Here is a 15,172-nt window from a genome sequence, read left to right as displayed (position 1 = left end):
TACTCCATGCAAATGCACGTTCCCCCTACTTTCCAGCACTGGTTATAAGACTTGCCTGCTGGAGCTCATTTTTGTGACCGGCACTTATTTTTTCCTCATAAGACTTTGACCCAGATCAAGAAAGAGACATGAAAGGGGAAGAAAGAGGAAGATAAAGGTGGAAAACAGTGACAAATTGAGAAGACAAGGATGCAGACACGGCCCGTGGAGGGAGTTCCGGTGGGGCAGAAAGGCGGGGCGGGGGAGGGGCAGGGTGGGGGGGATGCTAAAAACCAGAATATGGATAATTGGAGGTAAGTAAACAATTTTTTAATTAATAAAACAAATTTTGTAGCGCGCACTGCATCGCATTTTGCGATGCAGGGCGCTACGAAATTCGTTTTATTTATTAAATTGTTTACTTACCTCCAATTATCCATATTCCGGTTTTTAGCATCCCCCACCCTGCCCCTCCCCCGCCCCGCCTTCCTGCCCCACCATAACTCCCTCCACGGGTAACGGCTGCAAGGATGAAAAAGAATCCACAAGCCTGAGATAAAAGGGAAGGGAGTGTGGGTTGTGGGACTAAAGAGGCATGAGGTAGATCAAGGCTCTATAGCCATGGTATTTGCCACTCGAACCTTCAATAGCACCGGCCGCTGGCTTCTTGCAAACCTTTGGGCCTAGGCACTTTTATTTATTTATTTATTCAAAGTTTTATATAGCGCGAACAAGATCCTTACAGATATCAGAGCGCTTCACAGAGACAGGGGTAGGGGCAGCAGGAGTGAACAGAGTTAATGGGAGCAGTATAATAGTCACTAACATAATAGGATAACAGTAAGGTACAGAAAACATATCAATATACAATCAGGTAACAAATAATATAAGACGGCACAGGTCATTGATCCCACTACAGTAGGGTTCAGGTAAACCTTGGATGTGTGGATGGCTTATACCAATTTCTTAGGATAGAGAGAACACGGGGTGGGGGCATCGGGAGGGTTATTCAATAAACTAGAGTGTATCATATATTGGTCGGTAGTAAGAGAGTAGCATGGTAGTGTCACAATCAAGTAGGAGTATAGTGCCAAAAGACAAGGTGATCAATGATACAAAGCGATGCAGAGTCTCTGATCCAGCACCTATAAAGTTCAGGAGATCTTGGCCAGAAGGATGGTTTTCACCTCTTTCTTGAAGAGTGCAGTGGAGGAGATAAGCCTGATTTCAGGAGGGAGTGCATTCCAGATCCTGGGTGCCATTCCTGAGAAGGAGCGCTTGTAAGTTTTTTACTTCCGGAATCTACGAGGTTTCAGGAGTAGATTTTTTGTACTTCTATTGGATCTCGAACCTCCTGATATAGACAACTTTTGAGCGAGGTAGTTGGGTGCCTTGTGGTGCACGGCCGAGTGTGTCATAACTGCAATTTTTAGCTGTATTCTGGCTTCAAAAGGCAGCCATTTTAGAGCCTTTAAGTCTGGGGATATATGCGAATGTTTTCTTGAGCCAGTAATGAGTCTCGCGGCAGCGTTCAGGGAGGCTCGTAGGGGGGCTGTTGTGGATAGCGGGAGTCCGCTGAGGGCCACAATTCCGTAGTCTATGCGAGGGATGACTAAAGCTTGTACAGCAGTTTGGAAGTCTTTGGCAGGGAGGAAGGGTTTAAGTTTCCTCAGTGTGTTGATTTGGAAATTAGCTCCTTTTGTGGCTTTGCTAATGTGCTGTTGCATGTTGAGCTTGGCGTCGAGTGTGATGCCTAGGGATTTCGCAGAATCCACGATGGTAGGTTGGACATTGAGTGCTGTTAGGTTATTGAGCCAGGTTTAGGTGGTGGAAATTTTCGCCGGAGGTGAGATGAGTAGGAACTCAGTTTTCAGAGCATTTAGTTTGAGGTGATTATCGGCCAACCAAGATTGGGTGTTACTAAGTGTGGAATTCAGAAGTTTGATATCTTCCAGGGATTGTAGCTTTAGGTAAAGTTGTGTGTCATCGGCGTACATATGGAATTGAACATTGGATGCTTGGAGCAAGGTGGCGAGCGGTTGCATAACGAGGTTGAACAGTGTGGGGGAGAGGGAGGATCCTTGTGGAACACCTAGATCTGCAGGCACAGGTGTAGATAGCACATTGTCGATCTTGAACTTCTGAGACCGGTTATGAAGGAAGGAAGAAAACCATTTGAGAACAGTTCCCGATAGACCCATTCTAGTGCTTAGCAGCTCCAGTAAGTTCTCATGTTTGACCGTGTCAAATGCTGAAGAGAGGTCAAGGAGGATGAGGAGGCACGACTCATTGCGATCAAGGATTTGGAGGGCGTCATCAATTATGTGTGTCATAGCTGTTTCCGTGCTATGTTTCGCTCGGAAGCCTGATTGATGAGGGTTGAGGAGGTCAAATTGGTCAATGTGTTTTGTTAGTTGGAGTTGGACACATTTTTCCAGCAGTTTGGCCAGGGTGGGGATATTGGTGATAGGGCGGTAATTGTTCAGGTCAGACGGGTCAGCTGTAGGTTTCTTGAGTATAGGCGTGACTTGCCCCACCTTGAGGGAGTCTGGAATGAGACCTTGTTGAAGGGAGCTGTTGATGATTTGGGTCCAAAGTGGGAGGAGCAGGGGGGTAAAGTCTTTTACAGCATTAGCAGATAGGGGGTCTATGAGGTGATTAGAGGGCTTCAAGGTGCAGAGCAGTTTGTGTATTGCTTCTTCCGAGTAGGTGTCGAAGTACAGCCATGATGCCTTGTTTTTAGGTTGAGTGTTAGACATTCTGGTGTGGCTGGGGTATCGGCTTACATCCATGATGAGGTCACTTCTTATGTTGTCGGTCTTTAGCTTAAAGAAAGCAGAGAAGGCTTCACAGTGTGGGGTGTCACTTGTTGTGCTGTTTGATAGTAAGGGTTGTGTCTTTGTTTGAGTCTTGATTAGTTCGAACAGCTTTCTTGGCCTGTTTTTTGCTTGGTCCAACTGACGGCTAAAGAAGTCCGACTTTGCACGCTTTATTTTCCTAAAGTAGGCATTTCTCTTGTTCTTAAGCGTTTTGAGATGCAGTGATGAGGGGTCAAATCTCCAGGTGCGCTCTGCCATTCGCATAGTACGCCTGTCCTCATTGAGTCTGCCGTCATACCAAGGGTTAGAGATTTTGGTGGAGACTCTCTTCAGTTGCAGTGGGGCGACTTCATTGACTATTGAATTCATAGAGTCAAGGTAGTGATCGGTCAGTGATTGAACATCCGAGGCACCTGAAGGGGGAAGGAGGAGACTGCCGATGTGGGGAGGCAGGGCAGTGGGGTTAAGATTCTTCATGTCCCTTTTGCAGGTTTTGGATTTGGTGGGTTGAGCCGGGTTAGGTTTAACTTTTTCGTTGATGAAGAAGGTGATAATGTGGTGGTCTGACCAGTCGCAGGGTTGGATCGCCTCCAGTTGGGTAGAGTCCTCTTTGGCGATGATGAGATCGAGTATCGAGCCTTTGTCGTGTGTTGGTCTATCGCATATTTGGGTGAGGTCAAGCGCATTAAGGAAAGTTTTGAGACTATTCACCACTGTGTCTTTCTGATCGTTCCAATGGAGATTAAAGTCACCCAGGTAGACTTGGGTGGTCTGCCGACCGGCATTGGATGTGATCGTGTCCATGAGTTGTTGGGTGAATATGAGGTTGTCACCAGGCGGGTGATAGATGAGATGTAAAGCACAAACTTGTTTGCCCTCGCTGGTGATATCGAGGCAGAGGAGTTCACAGGAAGTAAGGGAGGGGGAGGTGGCTTTAGTAACGGAGAGGTTGCTCCTAAAAATGCATGCAATTCCCCCGCCCGTCTTGCCAGGCCTGTCCAGTCTAATGATGAGATAATTGGGGGGGGGACTAGTATGTCCATTATCGGGGTAGAGGCTTCAGTAAGCCACGTTTCAGTCAGAATGGCTAGGTCCGGGTCCATTGCTGAGACGAGATCAGCGATGTCGGAGGAGTGTCTCTGGGCCGATCTGCAATTGATTAGGATGCATTTGAGTTTGGGAGTGAGAAGGGTGGTCGAGCCTTCTAGAGAGAGGGGGACTTTTCTGAGGTTGTTAGGGACGGAACCTCTGTTGCTAAGGGTTGGGAGCCTCAGAGGATTTGAGAGAATTGTGGGTATGGGGATGTGTGTGTTGGATATGTGTTTTACCGGACCTGGGCCATAAGAGCGAAGGAGGGAGCATAGGTCGCGGTCCGACAGTGAGTTGAGGACACGACGGGGGCGGTGGGAGTTATTGCGAGCGGGGATAGTCGGCCAGCGCGGGGGTCGTTGGAGGCGAGGGTATGATGGGAGGGTGCGTCGTTTGTAGGGTAGTGGGATGGTGGGAGGTAGACTGGGCTGTGAGAAGAGAAGGTCTTTGATTTCGTGGAGATCTTTTTTGACTTGTAGGAGATCCTCTTTGACTTGTTGGAGGGTGGATAAAGTCGAGTCAAGAGGTGGATTGGAGAAGGGGTTGGTGGTGGGAGCCATTGGTGAGTGGTTGAGTAGTGAGCTGGAAAGCGAGCAGGGTATCGAGGGGGGGATATGCTAGCGTTGTTGGAAGGTTCTACGGTGATAATGAGTGGGATGGCATTCGATGTGTGGGCGGATTTGTGGGCGAGGGTGGGAGGCATAGGTAGTGACGTCAGTGGGGGGCGGTGCCGGTGAGTTGAAGAGTGAGTGAAGGCTGAAGACAATGGGGGTGGCAGGAAGGTAGTGGGGGCTGAGAATCGGAGGGGAGAGAGGGGGGGATGCTAAGGTAAGGGAGTCTGTATGTTCTGTGGGACTGGTTGGGAGGGTGGGGGTGTCGTGAGTGAGAGTGGGGAGGGAGCTGGGGAGGGAGAGGGGTCTGCCGCGGGGGGAGGGAAGGGGGGGGAGATAAACTCCGGACGGTGGTGTGTTCAGAAGCGTTCGTGGGGGGGGTAGCGTGGGGGGAAGGGGGCGTGGGGGTATTGAGGATGTGGGTGTATCGAGGATGTATGGGGGGGAGTGTACTCACGTGGGGACTGAGAGTGGGGGGAACAAAGGGTGGGATTTGTCATTGTGCGTGCCGTTCTGGTGCTGATCTAGGTAGGAGGTGTTGTGGATGGGAGTTGTTATGTCAGGGGAGAGAGGGATGGGAGTGGTATGAGTGGGGGTCAAAGGGGTAGTGTTAGAGGGGCGGCTAGTGTATGAGGGGGACAGATTTGTGACTGCGCTTGGGGAGTGTGGGGCGGTAACAGCAGGTGGGCGATTGACTAGGGTGCTGGGGGTAGAGGTGAGGTGCATGTGGATCCAAAGTTGAGCTATGTTAGAAGTGTTGTGGATGGGGGCTGCGACGTCAGGGGTGATAATGCTGGTGGAGTTCTGGGTGGGGGTCCGCAGCTTGGAAAGGTGCTCTTTGAACTTGGGGAACAGGTTGTCTAGTAGTTCCAGGTTCTTGTCCGTGGATTGAATTAGGACAATCCCGTTGTTGTAGATAGTAATGGTGGTTCTGCCAGGGAAGAGTTGGGACGGTGTGATAGAGAGAGTTAGGCCATGAGCTGTTTTCCTGGTGGTGGAGACGGTGAGTAGGGTTAGGAACGCTTTTCTCCAATGGGCTCTGCGTGAGGTGTGGAAGATGATATCAATGTTCAGGGCTCCATTGCCCGGTGAGAAGTAGGTGTCGGCAAAGGGTGTTTCAGGGTGCGACCTCAAGAAGTTATGTTTAAAGCGTTTAGCGGCTTTTTTAGTGAGAGTGGAAGGGTCGTTGATTCTATATGTGTGCTTACCGATGAGATCCATGTTAGGATGGCTGTAACGTTGGGTGTCAGCCGTTGGTTACAGGGCACAGGAGTGACACTAGTGAGTGGCCAAAAGTGGCCAAAAATATAAGAGGTAGCAATCGGTGCAATCCAGGAACAGACAGTGCGTAGGTGCAGCTTACACAATGTACAATATATGAGATGTAGCAATCAGCTTACACCATGTACAATATATGAGAGGTAGCAACCAGATAGGTGGAGCCAAATTGACACATCATAATGTAAGAGGTAGCAACGGTGTAATCCAGGTGTAGAAAGTGGCTGGGTGCAGCTTACAAGACTAACGAAATATATGAGTTAATAATCAGTGCATCATAGTGATAAAAGTGAGATGGGAGCAGCTCACCAGACTGAAACAACTGAGTGAGGTAGCGATCATTGAATAATAGGGATAAAAGTGAGATGGGTGCAGCTTACAACATAGACAGTATACAAATTTGAATAAAAGACTAGTGAATTACTGGAGCCAATATAGGTGCAAACAGGTAACTACAATAAACAGATATGACATTAATAAGCAACCTGTAGAATATGAGGTAGCAATCAGTGCACTGTCGGTGAGGAAAAGTGGAAATGGGAGTAAGTTACATAAAGTATAAAAGTACCAATAGTAATATAAAAATATAATACTGCAATAAAAGTTACATAAAGTTACATAAGTTACATAGGTGTAAAGTACCAATAGTAATATAATAATATAATACTGCAATAAAAGGCAAACACTTAATCGCATAAAGATTTAAGTACAGAGCTATGTAGAGTCTGTGGTACCGATAGTCAAGAGTAGTCAGAAAGACTAGTCCATGATAGCCGCCAATGAAAAAGGGTGGTCTAAATATGGCCGCCAAGTGAGGGGATCATTAGTCCTCTTTTGGTTGTTAATGTTTTCAGAGCAGGGAAGAGCAGTTTCGTTTTTCGTTTTTACGAATAAAGCACTGGCGAGATGCTTGCATGCACAGCTGTTGAAAGTACAGTTGTTTGAGCAAATTTTCTTTGCTCATTACCTCAAAAGTGTAGAAACTACATTTTATATCAACAGAATGGTGCTAAAACTTAATTTTGCACCGGCCAGTCACTCCACATCAAAACTGCACCAGAAACAACTGTATTGTATGCTTTCCAGAAAGTGCACCTGAAATAGTGGGAAAAGGCAATCCAGCCCTCAGTTTCCATTACCCCATCTACATCATTAAACATGTAACCAATTGGCTTTAGTGACAGTCCCAGAGAAAAGTACAAACTGCCTTGATCTTGAATACATGGAAAGTATGTTACCAATAGAAAAGTCGCATCTTTTCTCTGCACACATACTCGCGAGATTGGCGGTCCTCAGGTGATGGTATTGTCTTATATTTTTTCAAAATGTTGAACTCAAAGCGTTAATAACACAATTTCTGCTATTTCATTGCAGGACCTCATTTTCTGGAGTATCTGAAATGGTCGGTTACAGAAGATTGCCAAGTCTTGATAGACTGCAAGGTAAAATGTTATTTTCAGGTGGCAGGTGGGAGAATACAACTTCTGGTCTGACACAGGCCGGAGCTCAACCTCAAGGCCGTGGGTTGTACTTAATTTCCTATTGCCCCCACGCGCTCTCCAATGTCTGCTGATATGTGTCTGCACTGAAGTTGCATCTCAAACACACTTCCGCGTTGACTGTCTGGGATCTTTACTCATGTACATCTTATCCCCTCCTTGTCTCGATTTCCTGCTTTTCATTCTTCCTGGGTTGCATCCCTAATGTATTCTCGATGTGATTGTTTGGTACCGATAAAGTACACTGATAACCCCAGGCCAAGTCTATATCAAATTTACAGAAACAACTACTTAAATAAATGAGGTCGAAATATTAGCATTCATGTTCTAAAGAGAGCCTTGCTTAAGAGTAGCAGCTAAGCTGCATGGCAGCTGATACATTAGGGCCACTACAGGGTTTGTGGCCTTACCACAACTAGCCACGAGAAGTGCCAGATAGTAGCAAATATCACTTAAAATGCATTATTGCAAAGGGAAAGGTGGATCCCTAATGCCAAAAGGTCAATTCTGATTGGGTTTATAAATTCTTCCACCATAAGTGCCAAGGGCTACAGTTCATCTGAGAGGTGTGTGACAAACTGTTTTCTGGCCTCGACAAGGAGGAAAATGGTCCCAAAAAGAGAAACAGTTTGCTAAACGGCATGATTTCAGCATTTTTTTCCAAAAGCTTTGGAGATTTTTTAGTAAATACAGTTTATAAAGCGGGGAGCAAGTATAGAAAAGGAGTTGACACTGAAACGTACTATCTTAAAAGAATGAGAAACAGAAGGATAAAAAAGGAGAGAACATGACGGGCGGGATGGAACATAAGATGAAAGCAAGGAGGTGGACCAATTAAGCAAATTTAGTCCATTATCATTCTTGAAGAAAATACTTTATTCGAAAGGTCGTGCAAAATCAAAGAACAACCAGCCAACGCTTTTCGTTCCCAAGATACATTCTTGGAACTTCATCAGGGCTGTAACAACTAAAATAAAAGACATGAACTGACTGACAAACATGGCTGATGACAATCAATCAATCAGGGGGATTATAAGCGCACTACTCACCCGTGAGGTACTCAAGGCGTTGGGGGCAGGGGGCAGCAGTTCCATATCAGTCGACGACGACAAGTAATGTAAATCCATTCAATTAAAATTTTAATTTCAATTCGCATTCAAATGGCACATGGGACACATCATTGAATATCGAACGACAATCGCAAAAACTCATTGAACCAAAAAAAACCTTGCTGATGACTGGACACAACCATTTAATTTAAAGGAAAACATAAAAAGACACACAATAAATACCACATTAACAACTACAAAGAGACAGATCAAAAGTAAACATAATTTTTAGACTCTCATACGAAAACGACAGTTTTACTTGTATTTTCATTTATATAATTTAATTATGGGATGGAACATACCCTTAACATTCTGAGGTGATTTGCCGGGAAGCATCCAGGGCACAAGACAGTGCACTTTAAATCGAATGTAGTTCTTCCCAGGCAGTAATAATTGAGGGTCCACAATGGAATATGGTGTGAACTATCCTGCAGGATACACCATTGAATTTTGGCATTGTTGCAGTTTTACCATCTGATAGTTCACAGTTTCCCTGACCTACATTTACCCTTTTTACCTCTACCCCCACACAGTTATTGATGATTTATATTGAGGTTATACATTTGTATATTTATCATTGTGGGAATTGAAACTATAGCACTACTGTGCCAGTTGAATATCCTATGTTACTCATGGAATATCCACATACCAGGATCTATTTTACTGAGCTATTTGATTTCAGGAGTCCCTGTACAGAGACTTTTTTGTGGCAACACAATGTTCAAATGATGGAAAAACCTGCAATAAAACATTTTTTTAACTGGAAATTGAAGGTAGGCTTTGCAGAAATGTGCACGTGTACTACCCTGAATAAAATGGCTTCCGGGATTACTAGAGTCATGAAACCTGTGAGTATATTAGAAGCTATAACATACCTAAGACTAATATGAAACATCATCCATACATGATTTATAAAAAAACAATAATGCTGAAGTACATAATATGTAATTATGTGTTAGGAAAGTACTCTTCTATGTTTTTATACGAAATTTCTAAAAATCTCAACATTCTATTCTGCCTCACTCTCCTTGGAACATACCAGTAGAAAAGTGGATATATTTATTGTGCTAGGGGACCGAGGCATGAAAAGTCTTTTCAAAATGTCTGAGATGCTCAAGGGAACTAAGAGGGGAAAAATGCATACCAATGCCTGGCACACCATGCATCGATGTGTGGGGGGGCACTACATGTGCCCCCCAGGCCACTTAACGATGGCCCACGGAGACAGGGTCCCTGCTTGGGGCCCCCAAAGTACCTCCCTGTCTGCCTATTCATGAAGGTGGGACTGTCATGAACAGGCAGTCGGAAAGGGATATCCTAATCCCTATGGCGGTGCCTGCGCAGGCACCACCTCCATTGTAGGGTTTGGAATCCGACCGCCGTCCCAAAGGGGTCTTTCATAATGTCGGAGGTGACGGTCTTCCCCCCCCCCCCCCGACATTATCGCTCTGAATGCTTGTATCGTAATGCGGTAACTGCAAACACAACAATGATGGACAGAATGTGGATCAATGTCACACATTCACCCCAGTCCAAAGATCTGGGCCCAAATCCATCGTTTTTCCACTCCACACCACCCTGGGTTAGACAATGGCGATATGCAAATCAGCGCTGACCCTGTGCCCCATGGGAACAGTCCAGTCCGAACTACAAAAGCCATGTCCTTCCCAGAACGGAAACAAGCATCCGAGGACCGGCCCGGTTTCGAGGTAACACCTCTCTTCAGCCCGGCTAGCTTGATTCCAGTGGTGTGGAGTGCCTGGGACTCACGTCTGAGCATCCCCAGTACACTTAGAGCGGTAACTGCAAACACAACAGTGATGGACAGAATGTGGATCAATGTCACACATTCACCCCAGTCCAAAGATCTGGGCCCAAATCCATCGTTTTTCCACTCCACACCACCCTGGGTTAGACAATGGCGATATGCAAATCAGCGCTGACCCTGTGCCCCATGGGAACAGTCCAGTCCGAACTACAAAAGCCATGTCCTTCCCAGAACGGAAACAAGCATCCGAGGACCGGCCCGGTTTCGAGGTAACACCTCTCTTCAGCCCGGCTAGCTTGATTCCAGTGGTGTGGAGTGCCTGGGACTCACGTCTGAGCATCCCCAGTACACTTAGAGCGGTAACTGCAAACACAACAATGATGGACAGAATGTGGATCAATGTCACACATTCACCCCAGTCCAAAGATCTGGGCCCAAATCCATCGTTTTTCCACTCCACACCACCCTGGGTTAGACAATGGCGATATGCAAATCAGCGCTGACCCTGTGCCCCATGGGAACAGTCCAGTCCGAACTACAAAAGCCATGTCCTTCCCAGAACGGAAACAAGCATCCGAGGACCGGCCCGGTTTCGAGGTAACACCTCTCTTCAGCCCGGCTAGCTTGATTCCAGTGGTGTGGAGTGCCTGGGACTCACGTCTGAGCATCCCCAGTACACTTAGAGCGGTAACTGCAAACACAACAATGATGGACAGAATGTGGATCAATGTCACACATTCACCCCAGTCCAAAGATCTGGGCCCAAATCCATCGTTTTTCCACTCCACACCACCCTGGGTTAGACAATGGCGATATGCAAATCAGCGCTGACACTGTGCCCCATGGGAACAGTCCAGTCCGAACTACAAAAGCCATGTCCTTCCCAGAACGGAAACAAGCATTCGAGGACCGGCCCGGTTTCGAGGTAACACCTCTCTTCAGCCCGGCTAGCTTGATTCCAGTGGTGTGGAGTGCCTGGGACTCACGTCTGAGCATCCCCAGTACACTTAGAGCGGTAACTGCAAACACAACAATGATGGACAGAATGTGGATCAATGTCACACATTCACCCCAGTCCAAAGATCTGGGCCCAAATCCATCGTTTTTCCACTACACACCACCCTGGGTTAGACAATGGCGATATGCAAATCAGCGCTGACCCTGTGCCCCATGGGAACAGTCCAGTCCGAACTACAAAAGCCATGTCCTTCCCAGAACGGAAACAAGCATCCGAGGACCGGCCCGGTTTCGAGGTAACACCTCTCTTCAGCCCGGCTAGCTTGATTCCAGTGGTGTGGAGTGCCTGGGACTCACGTCTGAGCATCCCCAGTACACTTAGAGCGGTAACTGCAAACACAACAATGATGGACAGAATGTGGATCAATGTCACACATTCACCCCAGTCCAAAGATCTGGGCCCAAATCCATCGTTTTTCCACTCCACACCACCCTGGGTTAGACAATGGCGATATGCAAATCAGCGCTGACCCTGTGCCCCATGGGAACAGTCCAGTCCGAACTACAAAAGCCATGTCCTTCCCAGAACGGAAACAAGCATCCGAGGACCGGCCCGGTTTCGAGGTAACACCTCTCTTCAGCCCGGCTAGCTTGATTCCAGTGGTGTGGAGTGCCTGGGACTCACGTCTGAGCATCCCCAGTACACTTAGAGCGGTAACTGCAAACACAACAATGATGGACAGAATGTGGATCAATGTCACACATTCACCCCAGTCCAAAGATCTGGGCCCAAATCCATCGTTTTTCCACTCCACACCACCCTGGGTTAGACAATGGCGATATGCAAATCAGCGCTGACCCTGTGCCCCATGGACTGTTCCCATGGGGCAACAGGGTCAGAGCTGATTTGCATATCGCCATTGTCTAACCCAGGGTGGTGTGGAGTGCAAAAAAACGATGGATTTGGGCCCAGATCTTTTGACTGGGGGAGTGTGTGACATTGATCCACATTCAGTCCATCACTTGTTGTTTTTGCAATTGCCGCCCTAAGTGCGCTGGGGATGCCCAGACGTGGGTCCCAGGCGCTCCACACCACTTGGAGTCAAGCTAGCCGGGCTGAAGAGAGGTGTTACCTCGAAACCGGTCCGGTCCTCGGATGCTTGATTCCGTTCTGGGAAGGACCTGGCTTTTGTAGTTCGGACTGGACTGTTCCCATGGGGCAACAGGGTCAGAGCTGATTTGCATATCGCCATTGTCTAACCCAGGGTGGTGTGGAGTGCAAAAAAACGATGGATTTGGGCCCAGATCTTTTGACTGGGGGAGTGTGTGACATTGATCCACATTCAGTCCATCACTTGTTGTTTTTGCAATTGCCGCCCTAAGTGCGCTGGGGATGCCCAGACGTGGGTCCCAGGCACTCCACACCACTTGGAGTCAAGCTAGCCGGGCTGAAGATAGGTGTTACCTCGAAACCGGTCCGGTCCTCGGATGCTTGATTCCGTTCTGGGAAGGACATGGCTTTTGTAGTTCGGACTGGACTGTTCCCATGGGGCAACAGGGTCAGAGCTGATTTGCATATCGCCATTGTCTAACCCAGGGTGGTGTGGAGTGCAAAAAAACGATGGATTTGGGCCCAGATCTTTTGACTGGGGGAGTGTGTGACATTGATCCACATTCAGTCCATCACTTGTTGTTTTTGCAATTGCCGCCCTAAGTGCGCTGGGGATGCCCAGACGTGGGTCCCAGGCACTCCACACCACTTGGAGTCAAGCTAGCCGGGCTGAAGAGAGGTGTTACCTCGAAACCGGTCCGGTCCTCGGATGCTTGATTCCGTTCTGGGAAGGACATGGCTTTTGTAGTTCGGACTGGACTGTTCCCATGGGGCAACAGGGTCAGAGCTGATTTGCATATCGCCATTGTCTAACCCAGGGTGGTGTGGAGTGCAAAAAAACGATGGATTTGGGCCCAGATCTTTTGACTGGGGGAGTGTGTGACATTGATCCACATTCAGTCCATCACTTGTTGTTTTTGCAATTGCCGCCCTAAGTGCGCTGGGGATGCCCAGACGTGGGTCCCAGGCACTCCACACCACTGGGAGTCAAGCTAGCCGGGCTGAAGAGAGGTGTTACCTCGAAACCGGTCCGGTCCTCGGATGCTTGATTCCGTTCTGGGAAGGACATGGCTTTTGTAGTTCGGACTGGACTGTTCCCATGGGGCAACAGGGTCAGAGCTGATTTGCATATCGCCATTGTCTAACCCAGGGTGGTGTGGAGTGCAAAAAAACGATGGATTTGGGCCCAGATCTTTTGACTGGGGGAGTGTGTGACATTGATCCACATTCAGTCCATCACTTGTTGTTTTTGTATCGTAATGCAGCAGTCAGACCGATGCCCTGGATGTCGGGTTTATAGCCACTAACAGCCTTGTCGGTGGAGGTCCGCCCGACAACATCAGGGCACTAGTCCTTTTGCAGTTCATGTTGCTTAATTTTTAGATGCTCTGATTTTTCTAGTAAAATGTCTTAAAAATATATAATTCTTTGCCATTTATCTGTTTGTGGTTCCCAGACCTCACTAGTCGTTGACTAAATTGTTTTTTTTGCCTAAAATAAAAACTCTGTCATTTGGCACAGCTTCCTGTTTGCAGCAAATTGCTATCTATTGAATTACAGTGTATGATACACCATGAGGGAAAAACAGCCAGTTCACACTGCTAAATGTGTGCCAAATGTTGAAAGTTATAGTAGTGGGTATAGTACCAGGCACTCATTTGTGGGGCCAATGAATACTTTTCATCATCAGACTTTGTCTCAGAACAAGAGAGAAAGGCAGTAAAAGGAGTAGGGACAAAAAAGAGAAAGATCGGAGAACTGTTAATGGGATAATGTAGGGATGAAAAATAACTTGTAAGAGTGAGATAAAGAGATACAAGTGCATTTCTTAATTTGAGCCTATGGTTTCTGGTGCTGAGCATCTGCACTCAATTGTCAACATCTGCTTATTACAGTTCACCACATGGTGGCGGTGTTTGTCAAATTTTGAGATGAGCACAACAACAGTTGTTTAGAAATTGAATATATATTAAAGATGACTAAATACCTGTGGCTCAACCATTCTTGTAGCTTTGGGTGGCCTAGAATAGTCTGAATTGTCACATTTGTAGGAGGGTGATGGTTAGTAGTTGTGTTTTTGCTATCATTGGCAGCACTTGCAGGGACAATGTGTGGTGCAGGATGCTGTAGCCTCCTTATGAGAGCCCTGGCACTTATTTCTTTTTACAAATTAAGCACTGTGAGTATATTGTTGTTGAAGAAAGAGGTATGAAGTGGAATCAAGATTAAACATCCTTGGTAGTTGCAACAGCGGTATTCAGCATCATCGGCAGTGGGTTCTTAAGAACATTTTGGGGCCATACTTATTTTTATGTGCTTTTTTTTTAGTTTTTTCAGGGCTCTTTTGTTTTTAGTAGTAAGATGTATGATTTTCCTCAAAATCTTGAAGGTTTAACACACTGTCTCGCAGCCACACAGCGAAGCTCTGAAACTGTATTTGAGAATATGTCCATCATCATGCGTCAGATTTATACAAACTGAATTAGAAGTGACAAAAGCACGGCAGTGAATACATAAACAATCTAATATGTGCCAGTAAATTGAAATACCGGAAGCTATTATACATTTTCTGTGACTGCAGCCAAAAAGGGATTCTGCTACAAAGAGTGCAAAAAATGATAAGATCTTTAAACTATATGAATGATCTAAATTGCTTATGGAGAAAAGAACTAAATTGGTTTCCCTTCGCTATGAGTAAAGCTGAACAGGCAAAGAAAATCAGTTGGCCATAACCAAGAGAGTGCCACAGTACAAGCGTAAAGGTGGAAGATCTTTAGACACTCAACGCTCTAGAACATACTCTCTCTACATCTTGATCCATATACCGACTTCCTGAAATTTTTAGGAAGGTCTAAAAGGTGTTGTTCGAAAGTGCTCATGGACCCTTCCACCATCTGAATCTCTTCCAGCGTGTGCCAGCCGTTCACAGTGGCCCCTCATGAAAACGACGTG

General features: G+C 46.7%; 1 protein-coding gene across 1 annotated transcript in view; it reads left to right on the top strand.

Annotated features, from left to right (window-relative positions):
* MYOM3 (myomesin 3) overlaps positions 1 to 15,172 on the top strand; it is a 451,709-nt gene that overhangs the window by 383,059 nt on the left and 53,478 nt on the right. Inside the window, exon 28 of the mRNA XM_078681253.1 lies at positions 7,151 to 7,218. Coding sequence (XP_078537379.1) covers positions 7,151 to 7,218 — 68 coding nt within the window. The remainder of the gene's footprint in view (positions 1 to 7,150; positions 7,219 to 15,172) is intronic.

The sequence above is a fragment of the Lissotriton helveticus genome, chromosome 3_1 (assembly GCF_964261635.1).
Source record: "Lissotriton helveticus chromosome 3_1, aLisHel1.1, whole genome shotgun sequence".
NCBI classification, from domain to species: Eukaryota; Metazoa; Chordata; class Amphibia; order Caudata; family Salamandridae; genus Lissotriton; species Lissotriton helveticus.
Note: the sequence above shows the minus strand (reverse complement) of the source record. Positions and strands in the feature narration are given on the sequence as shown.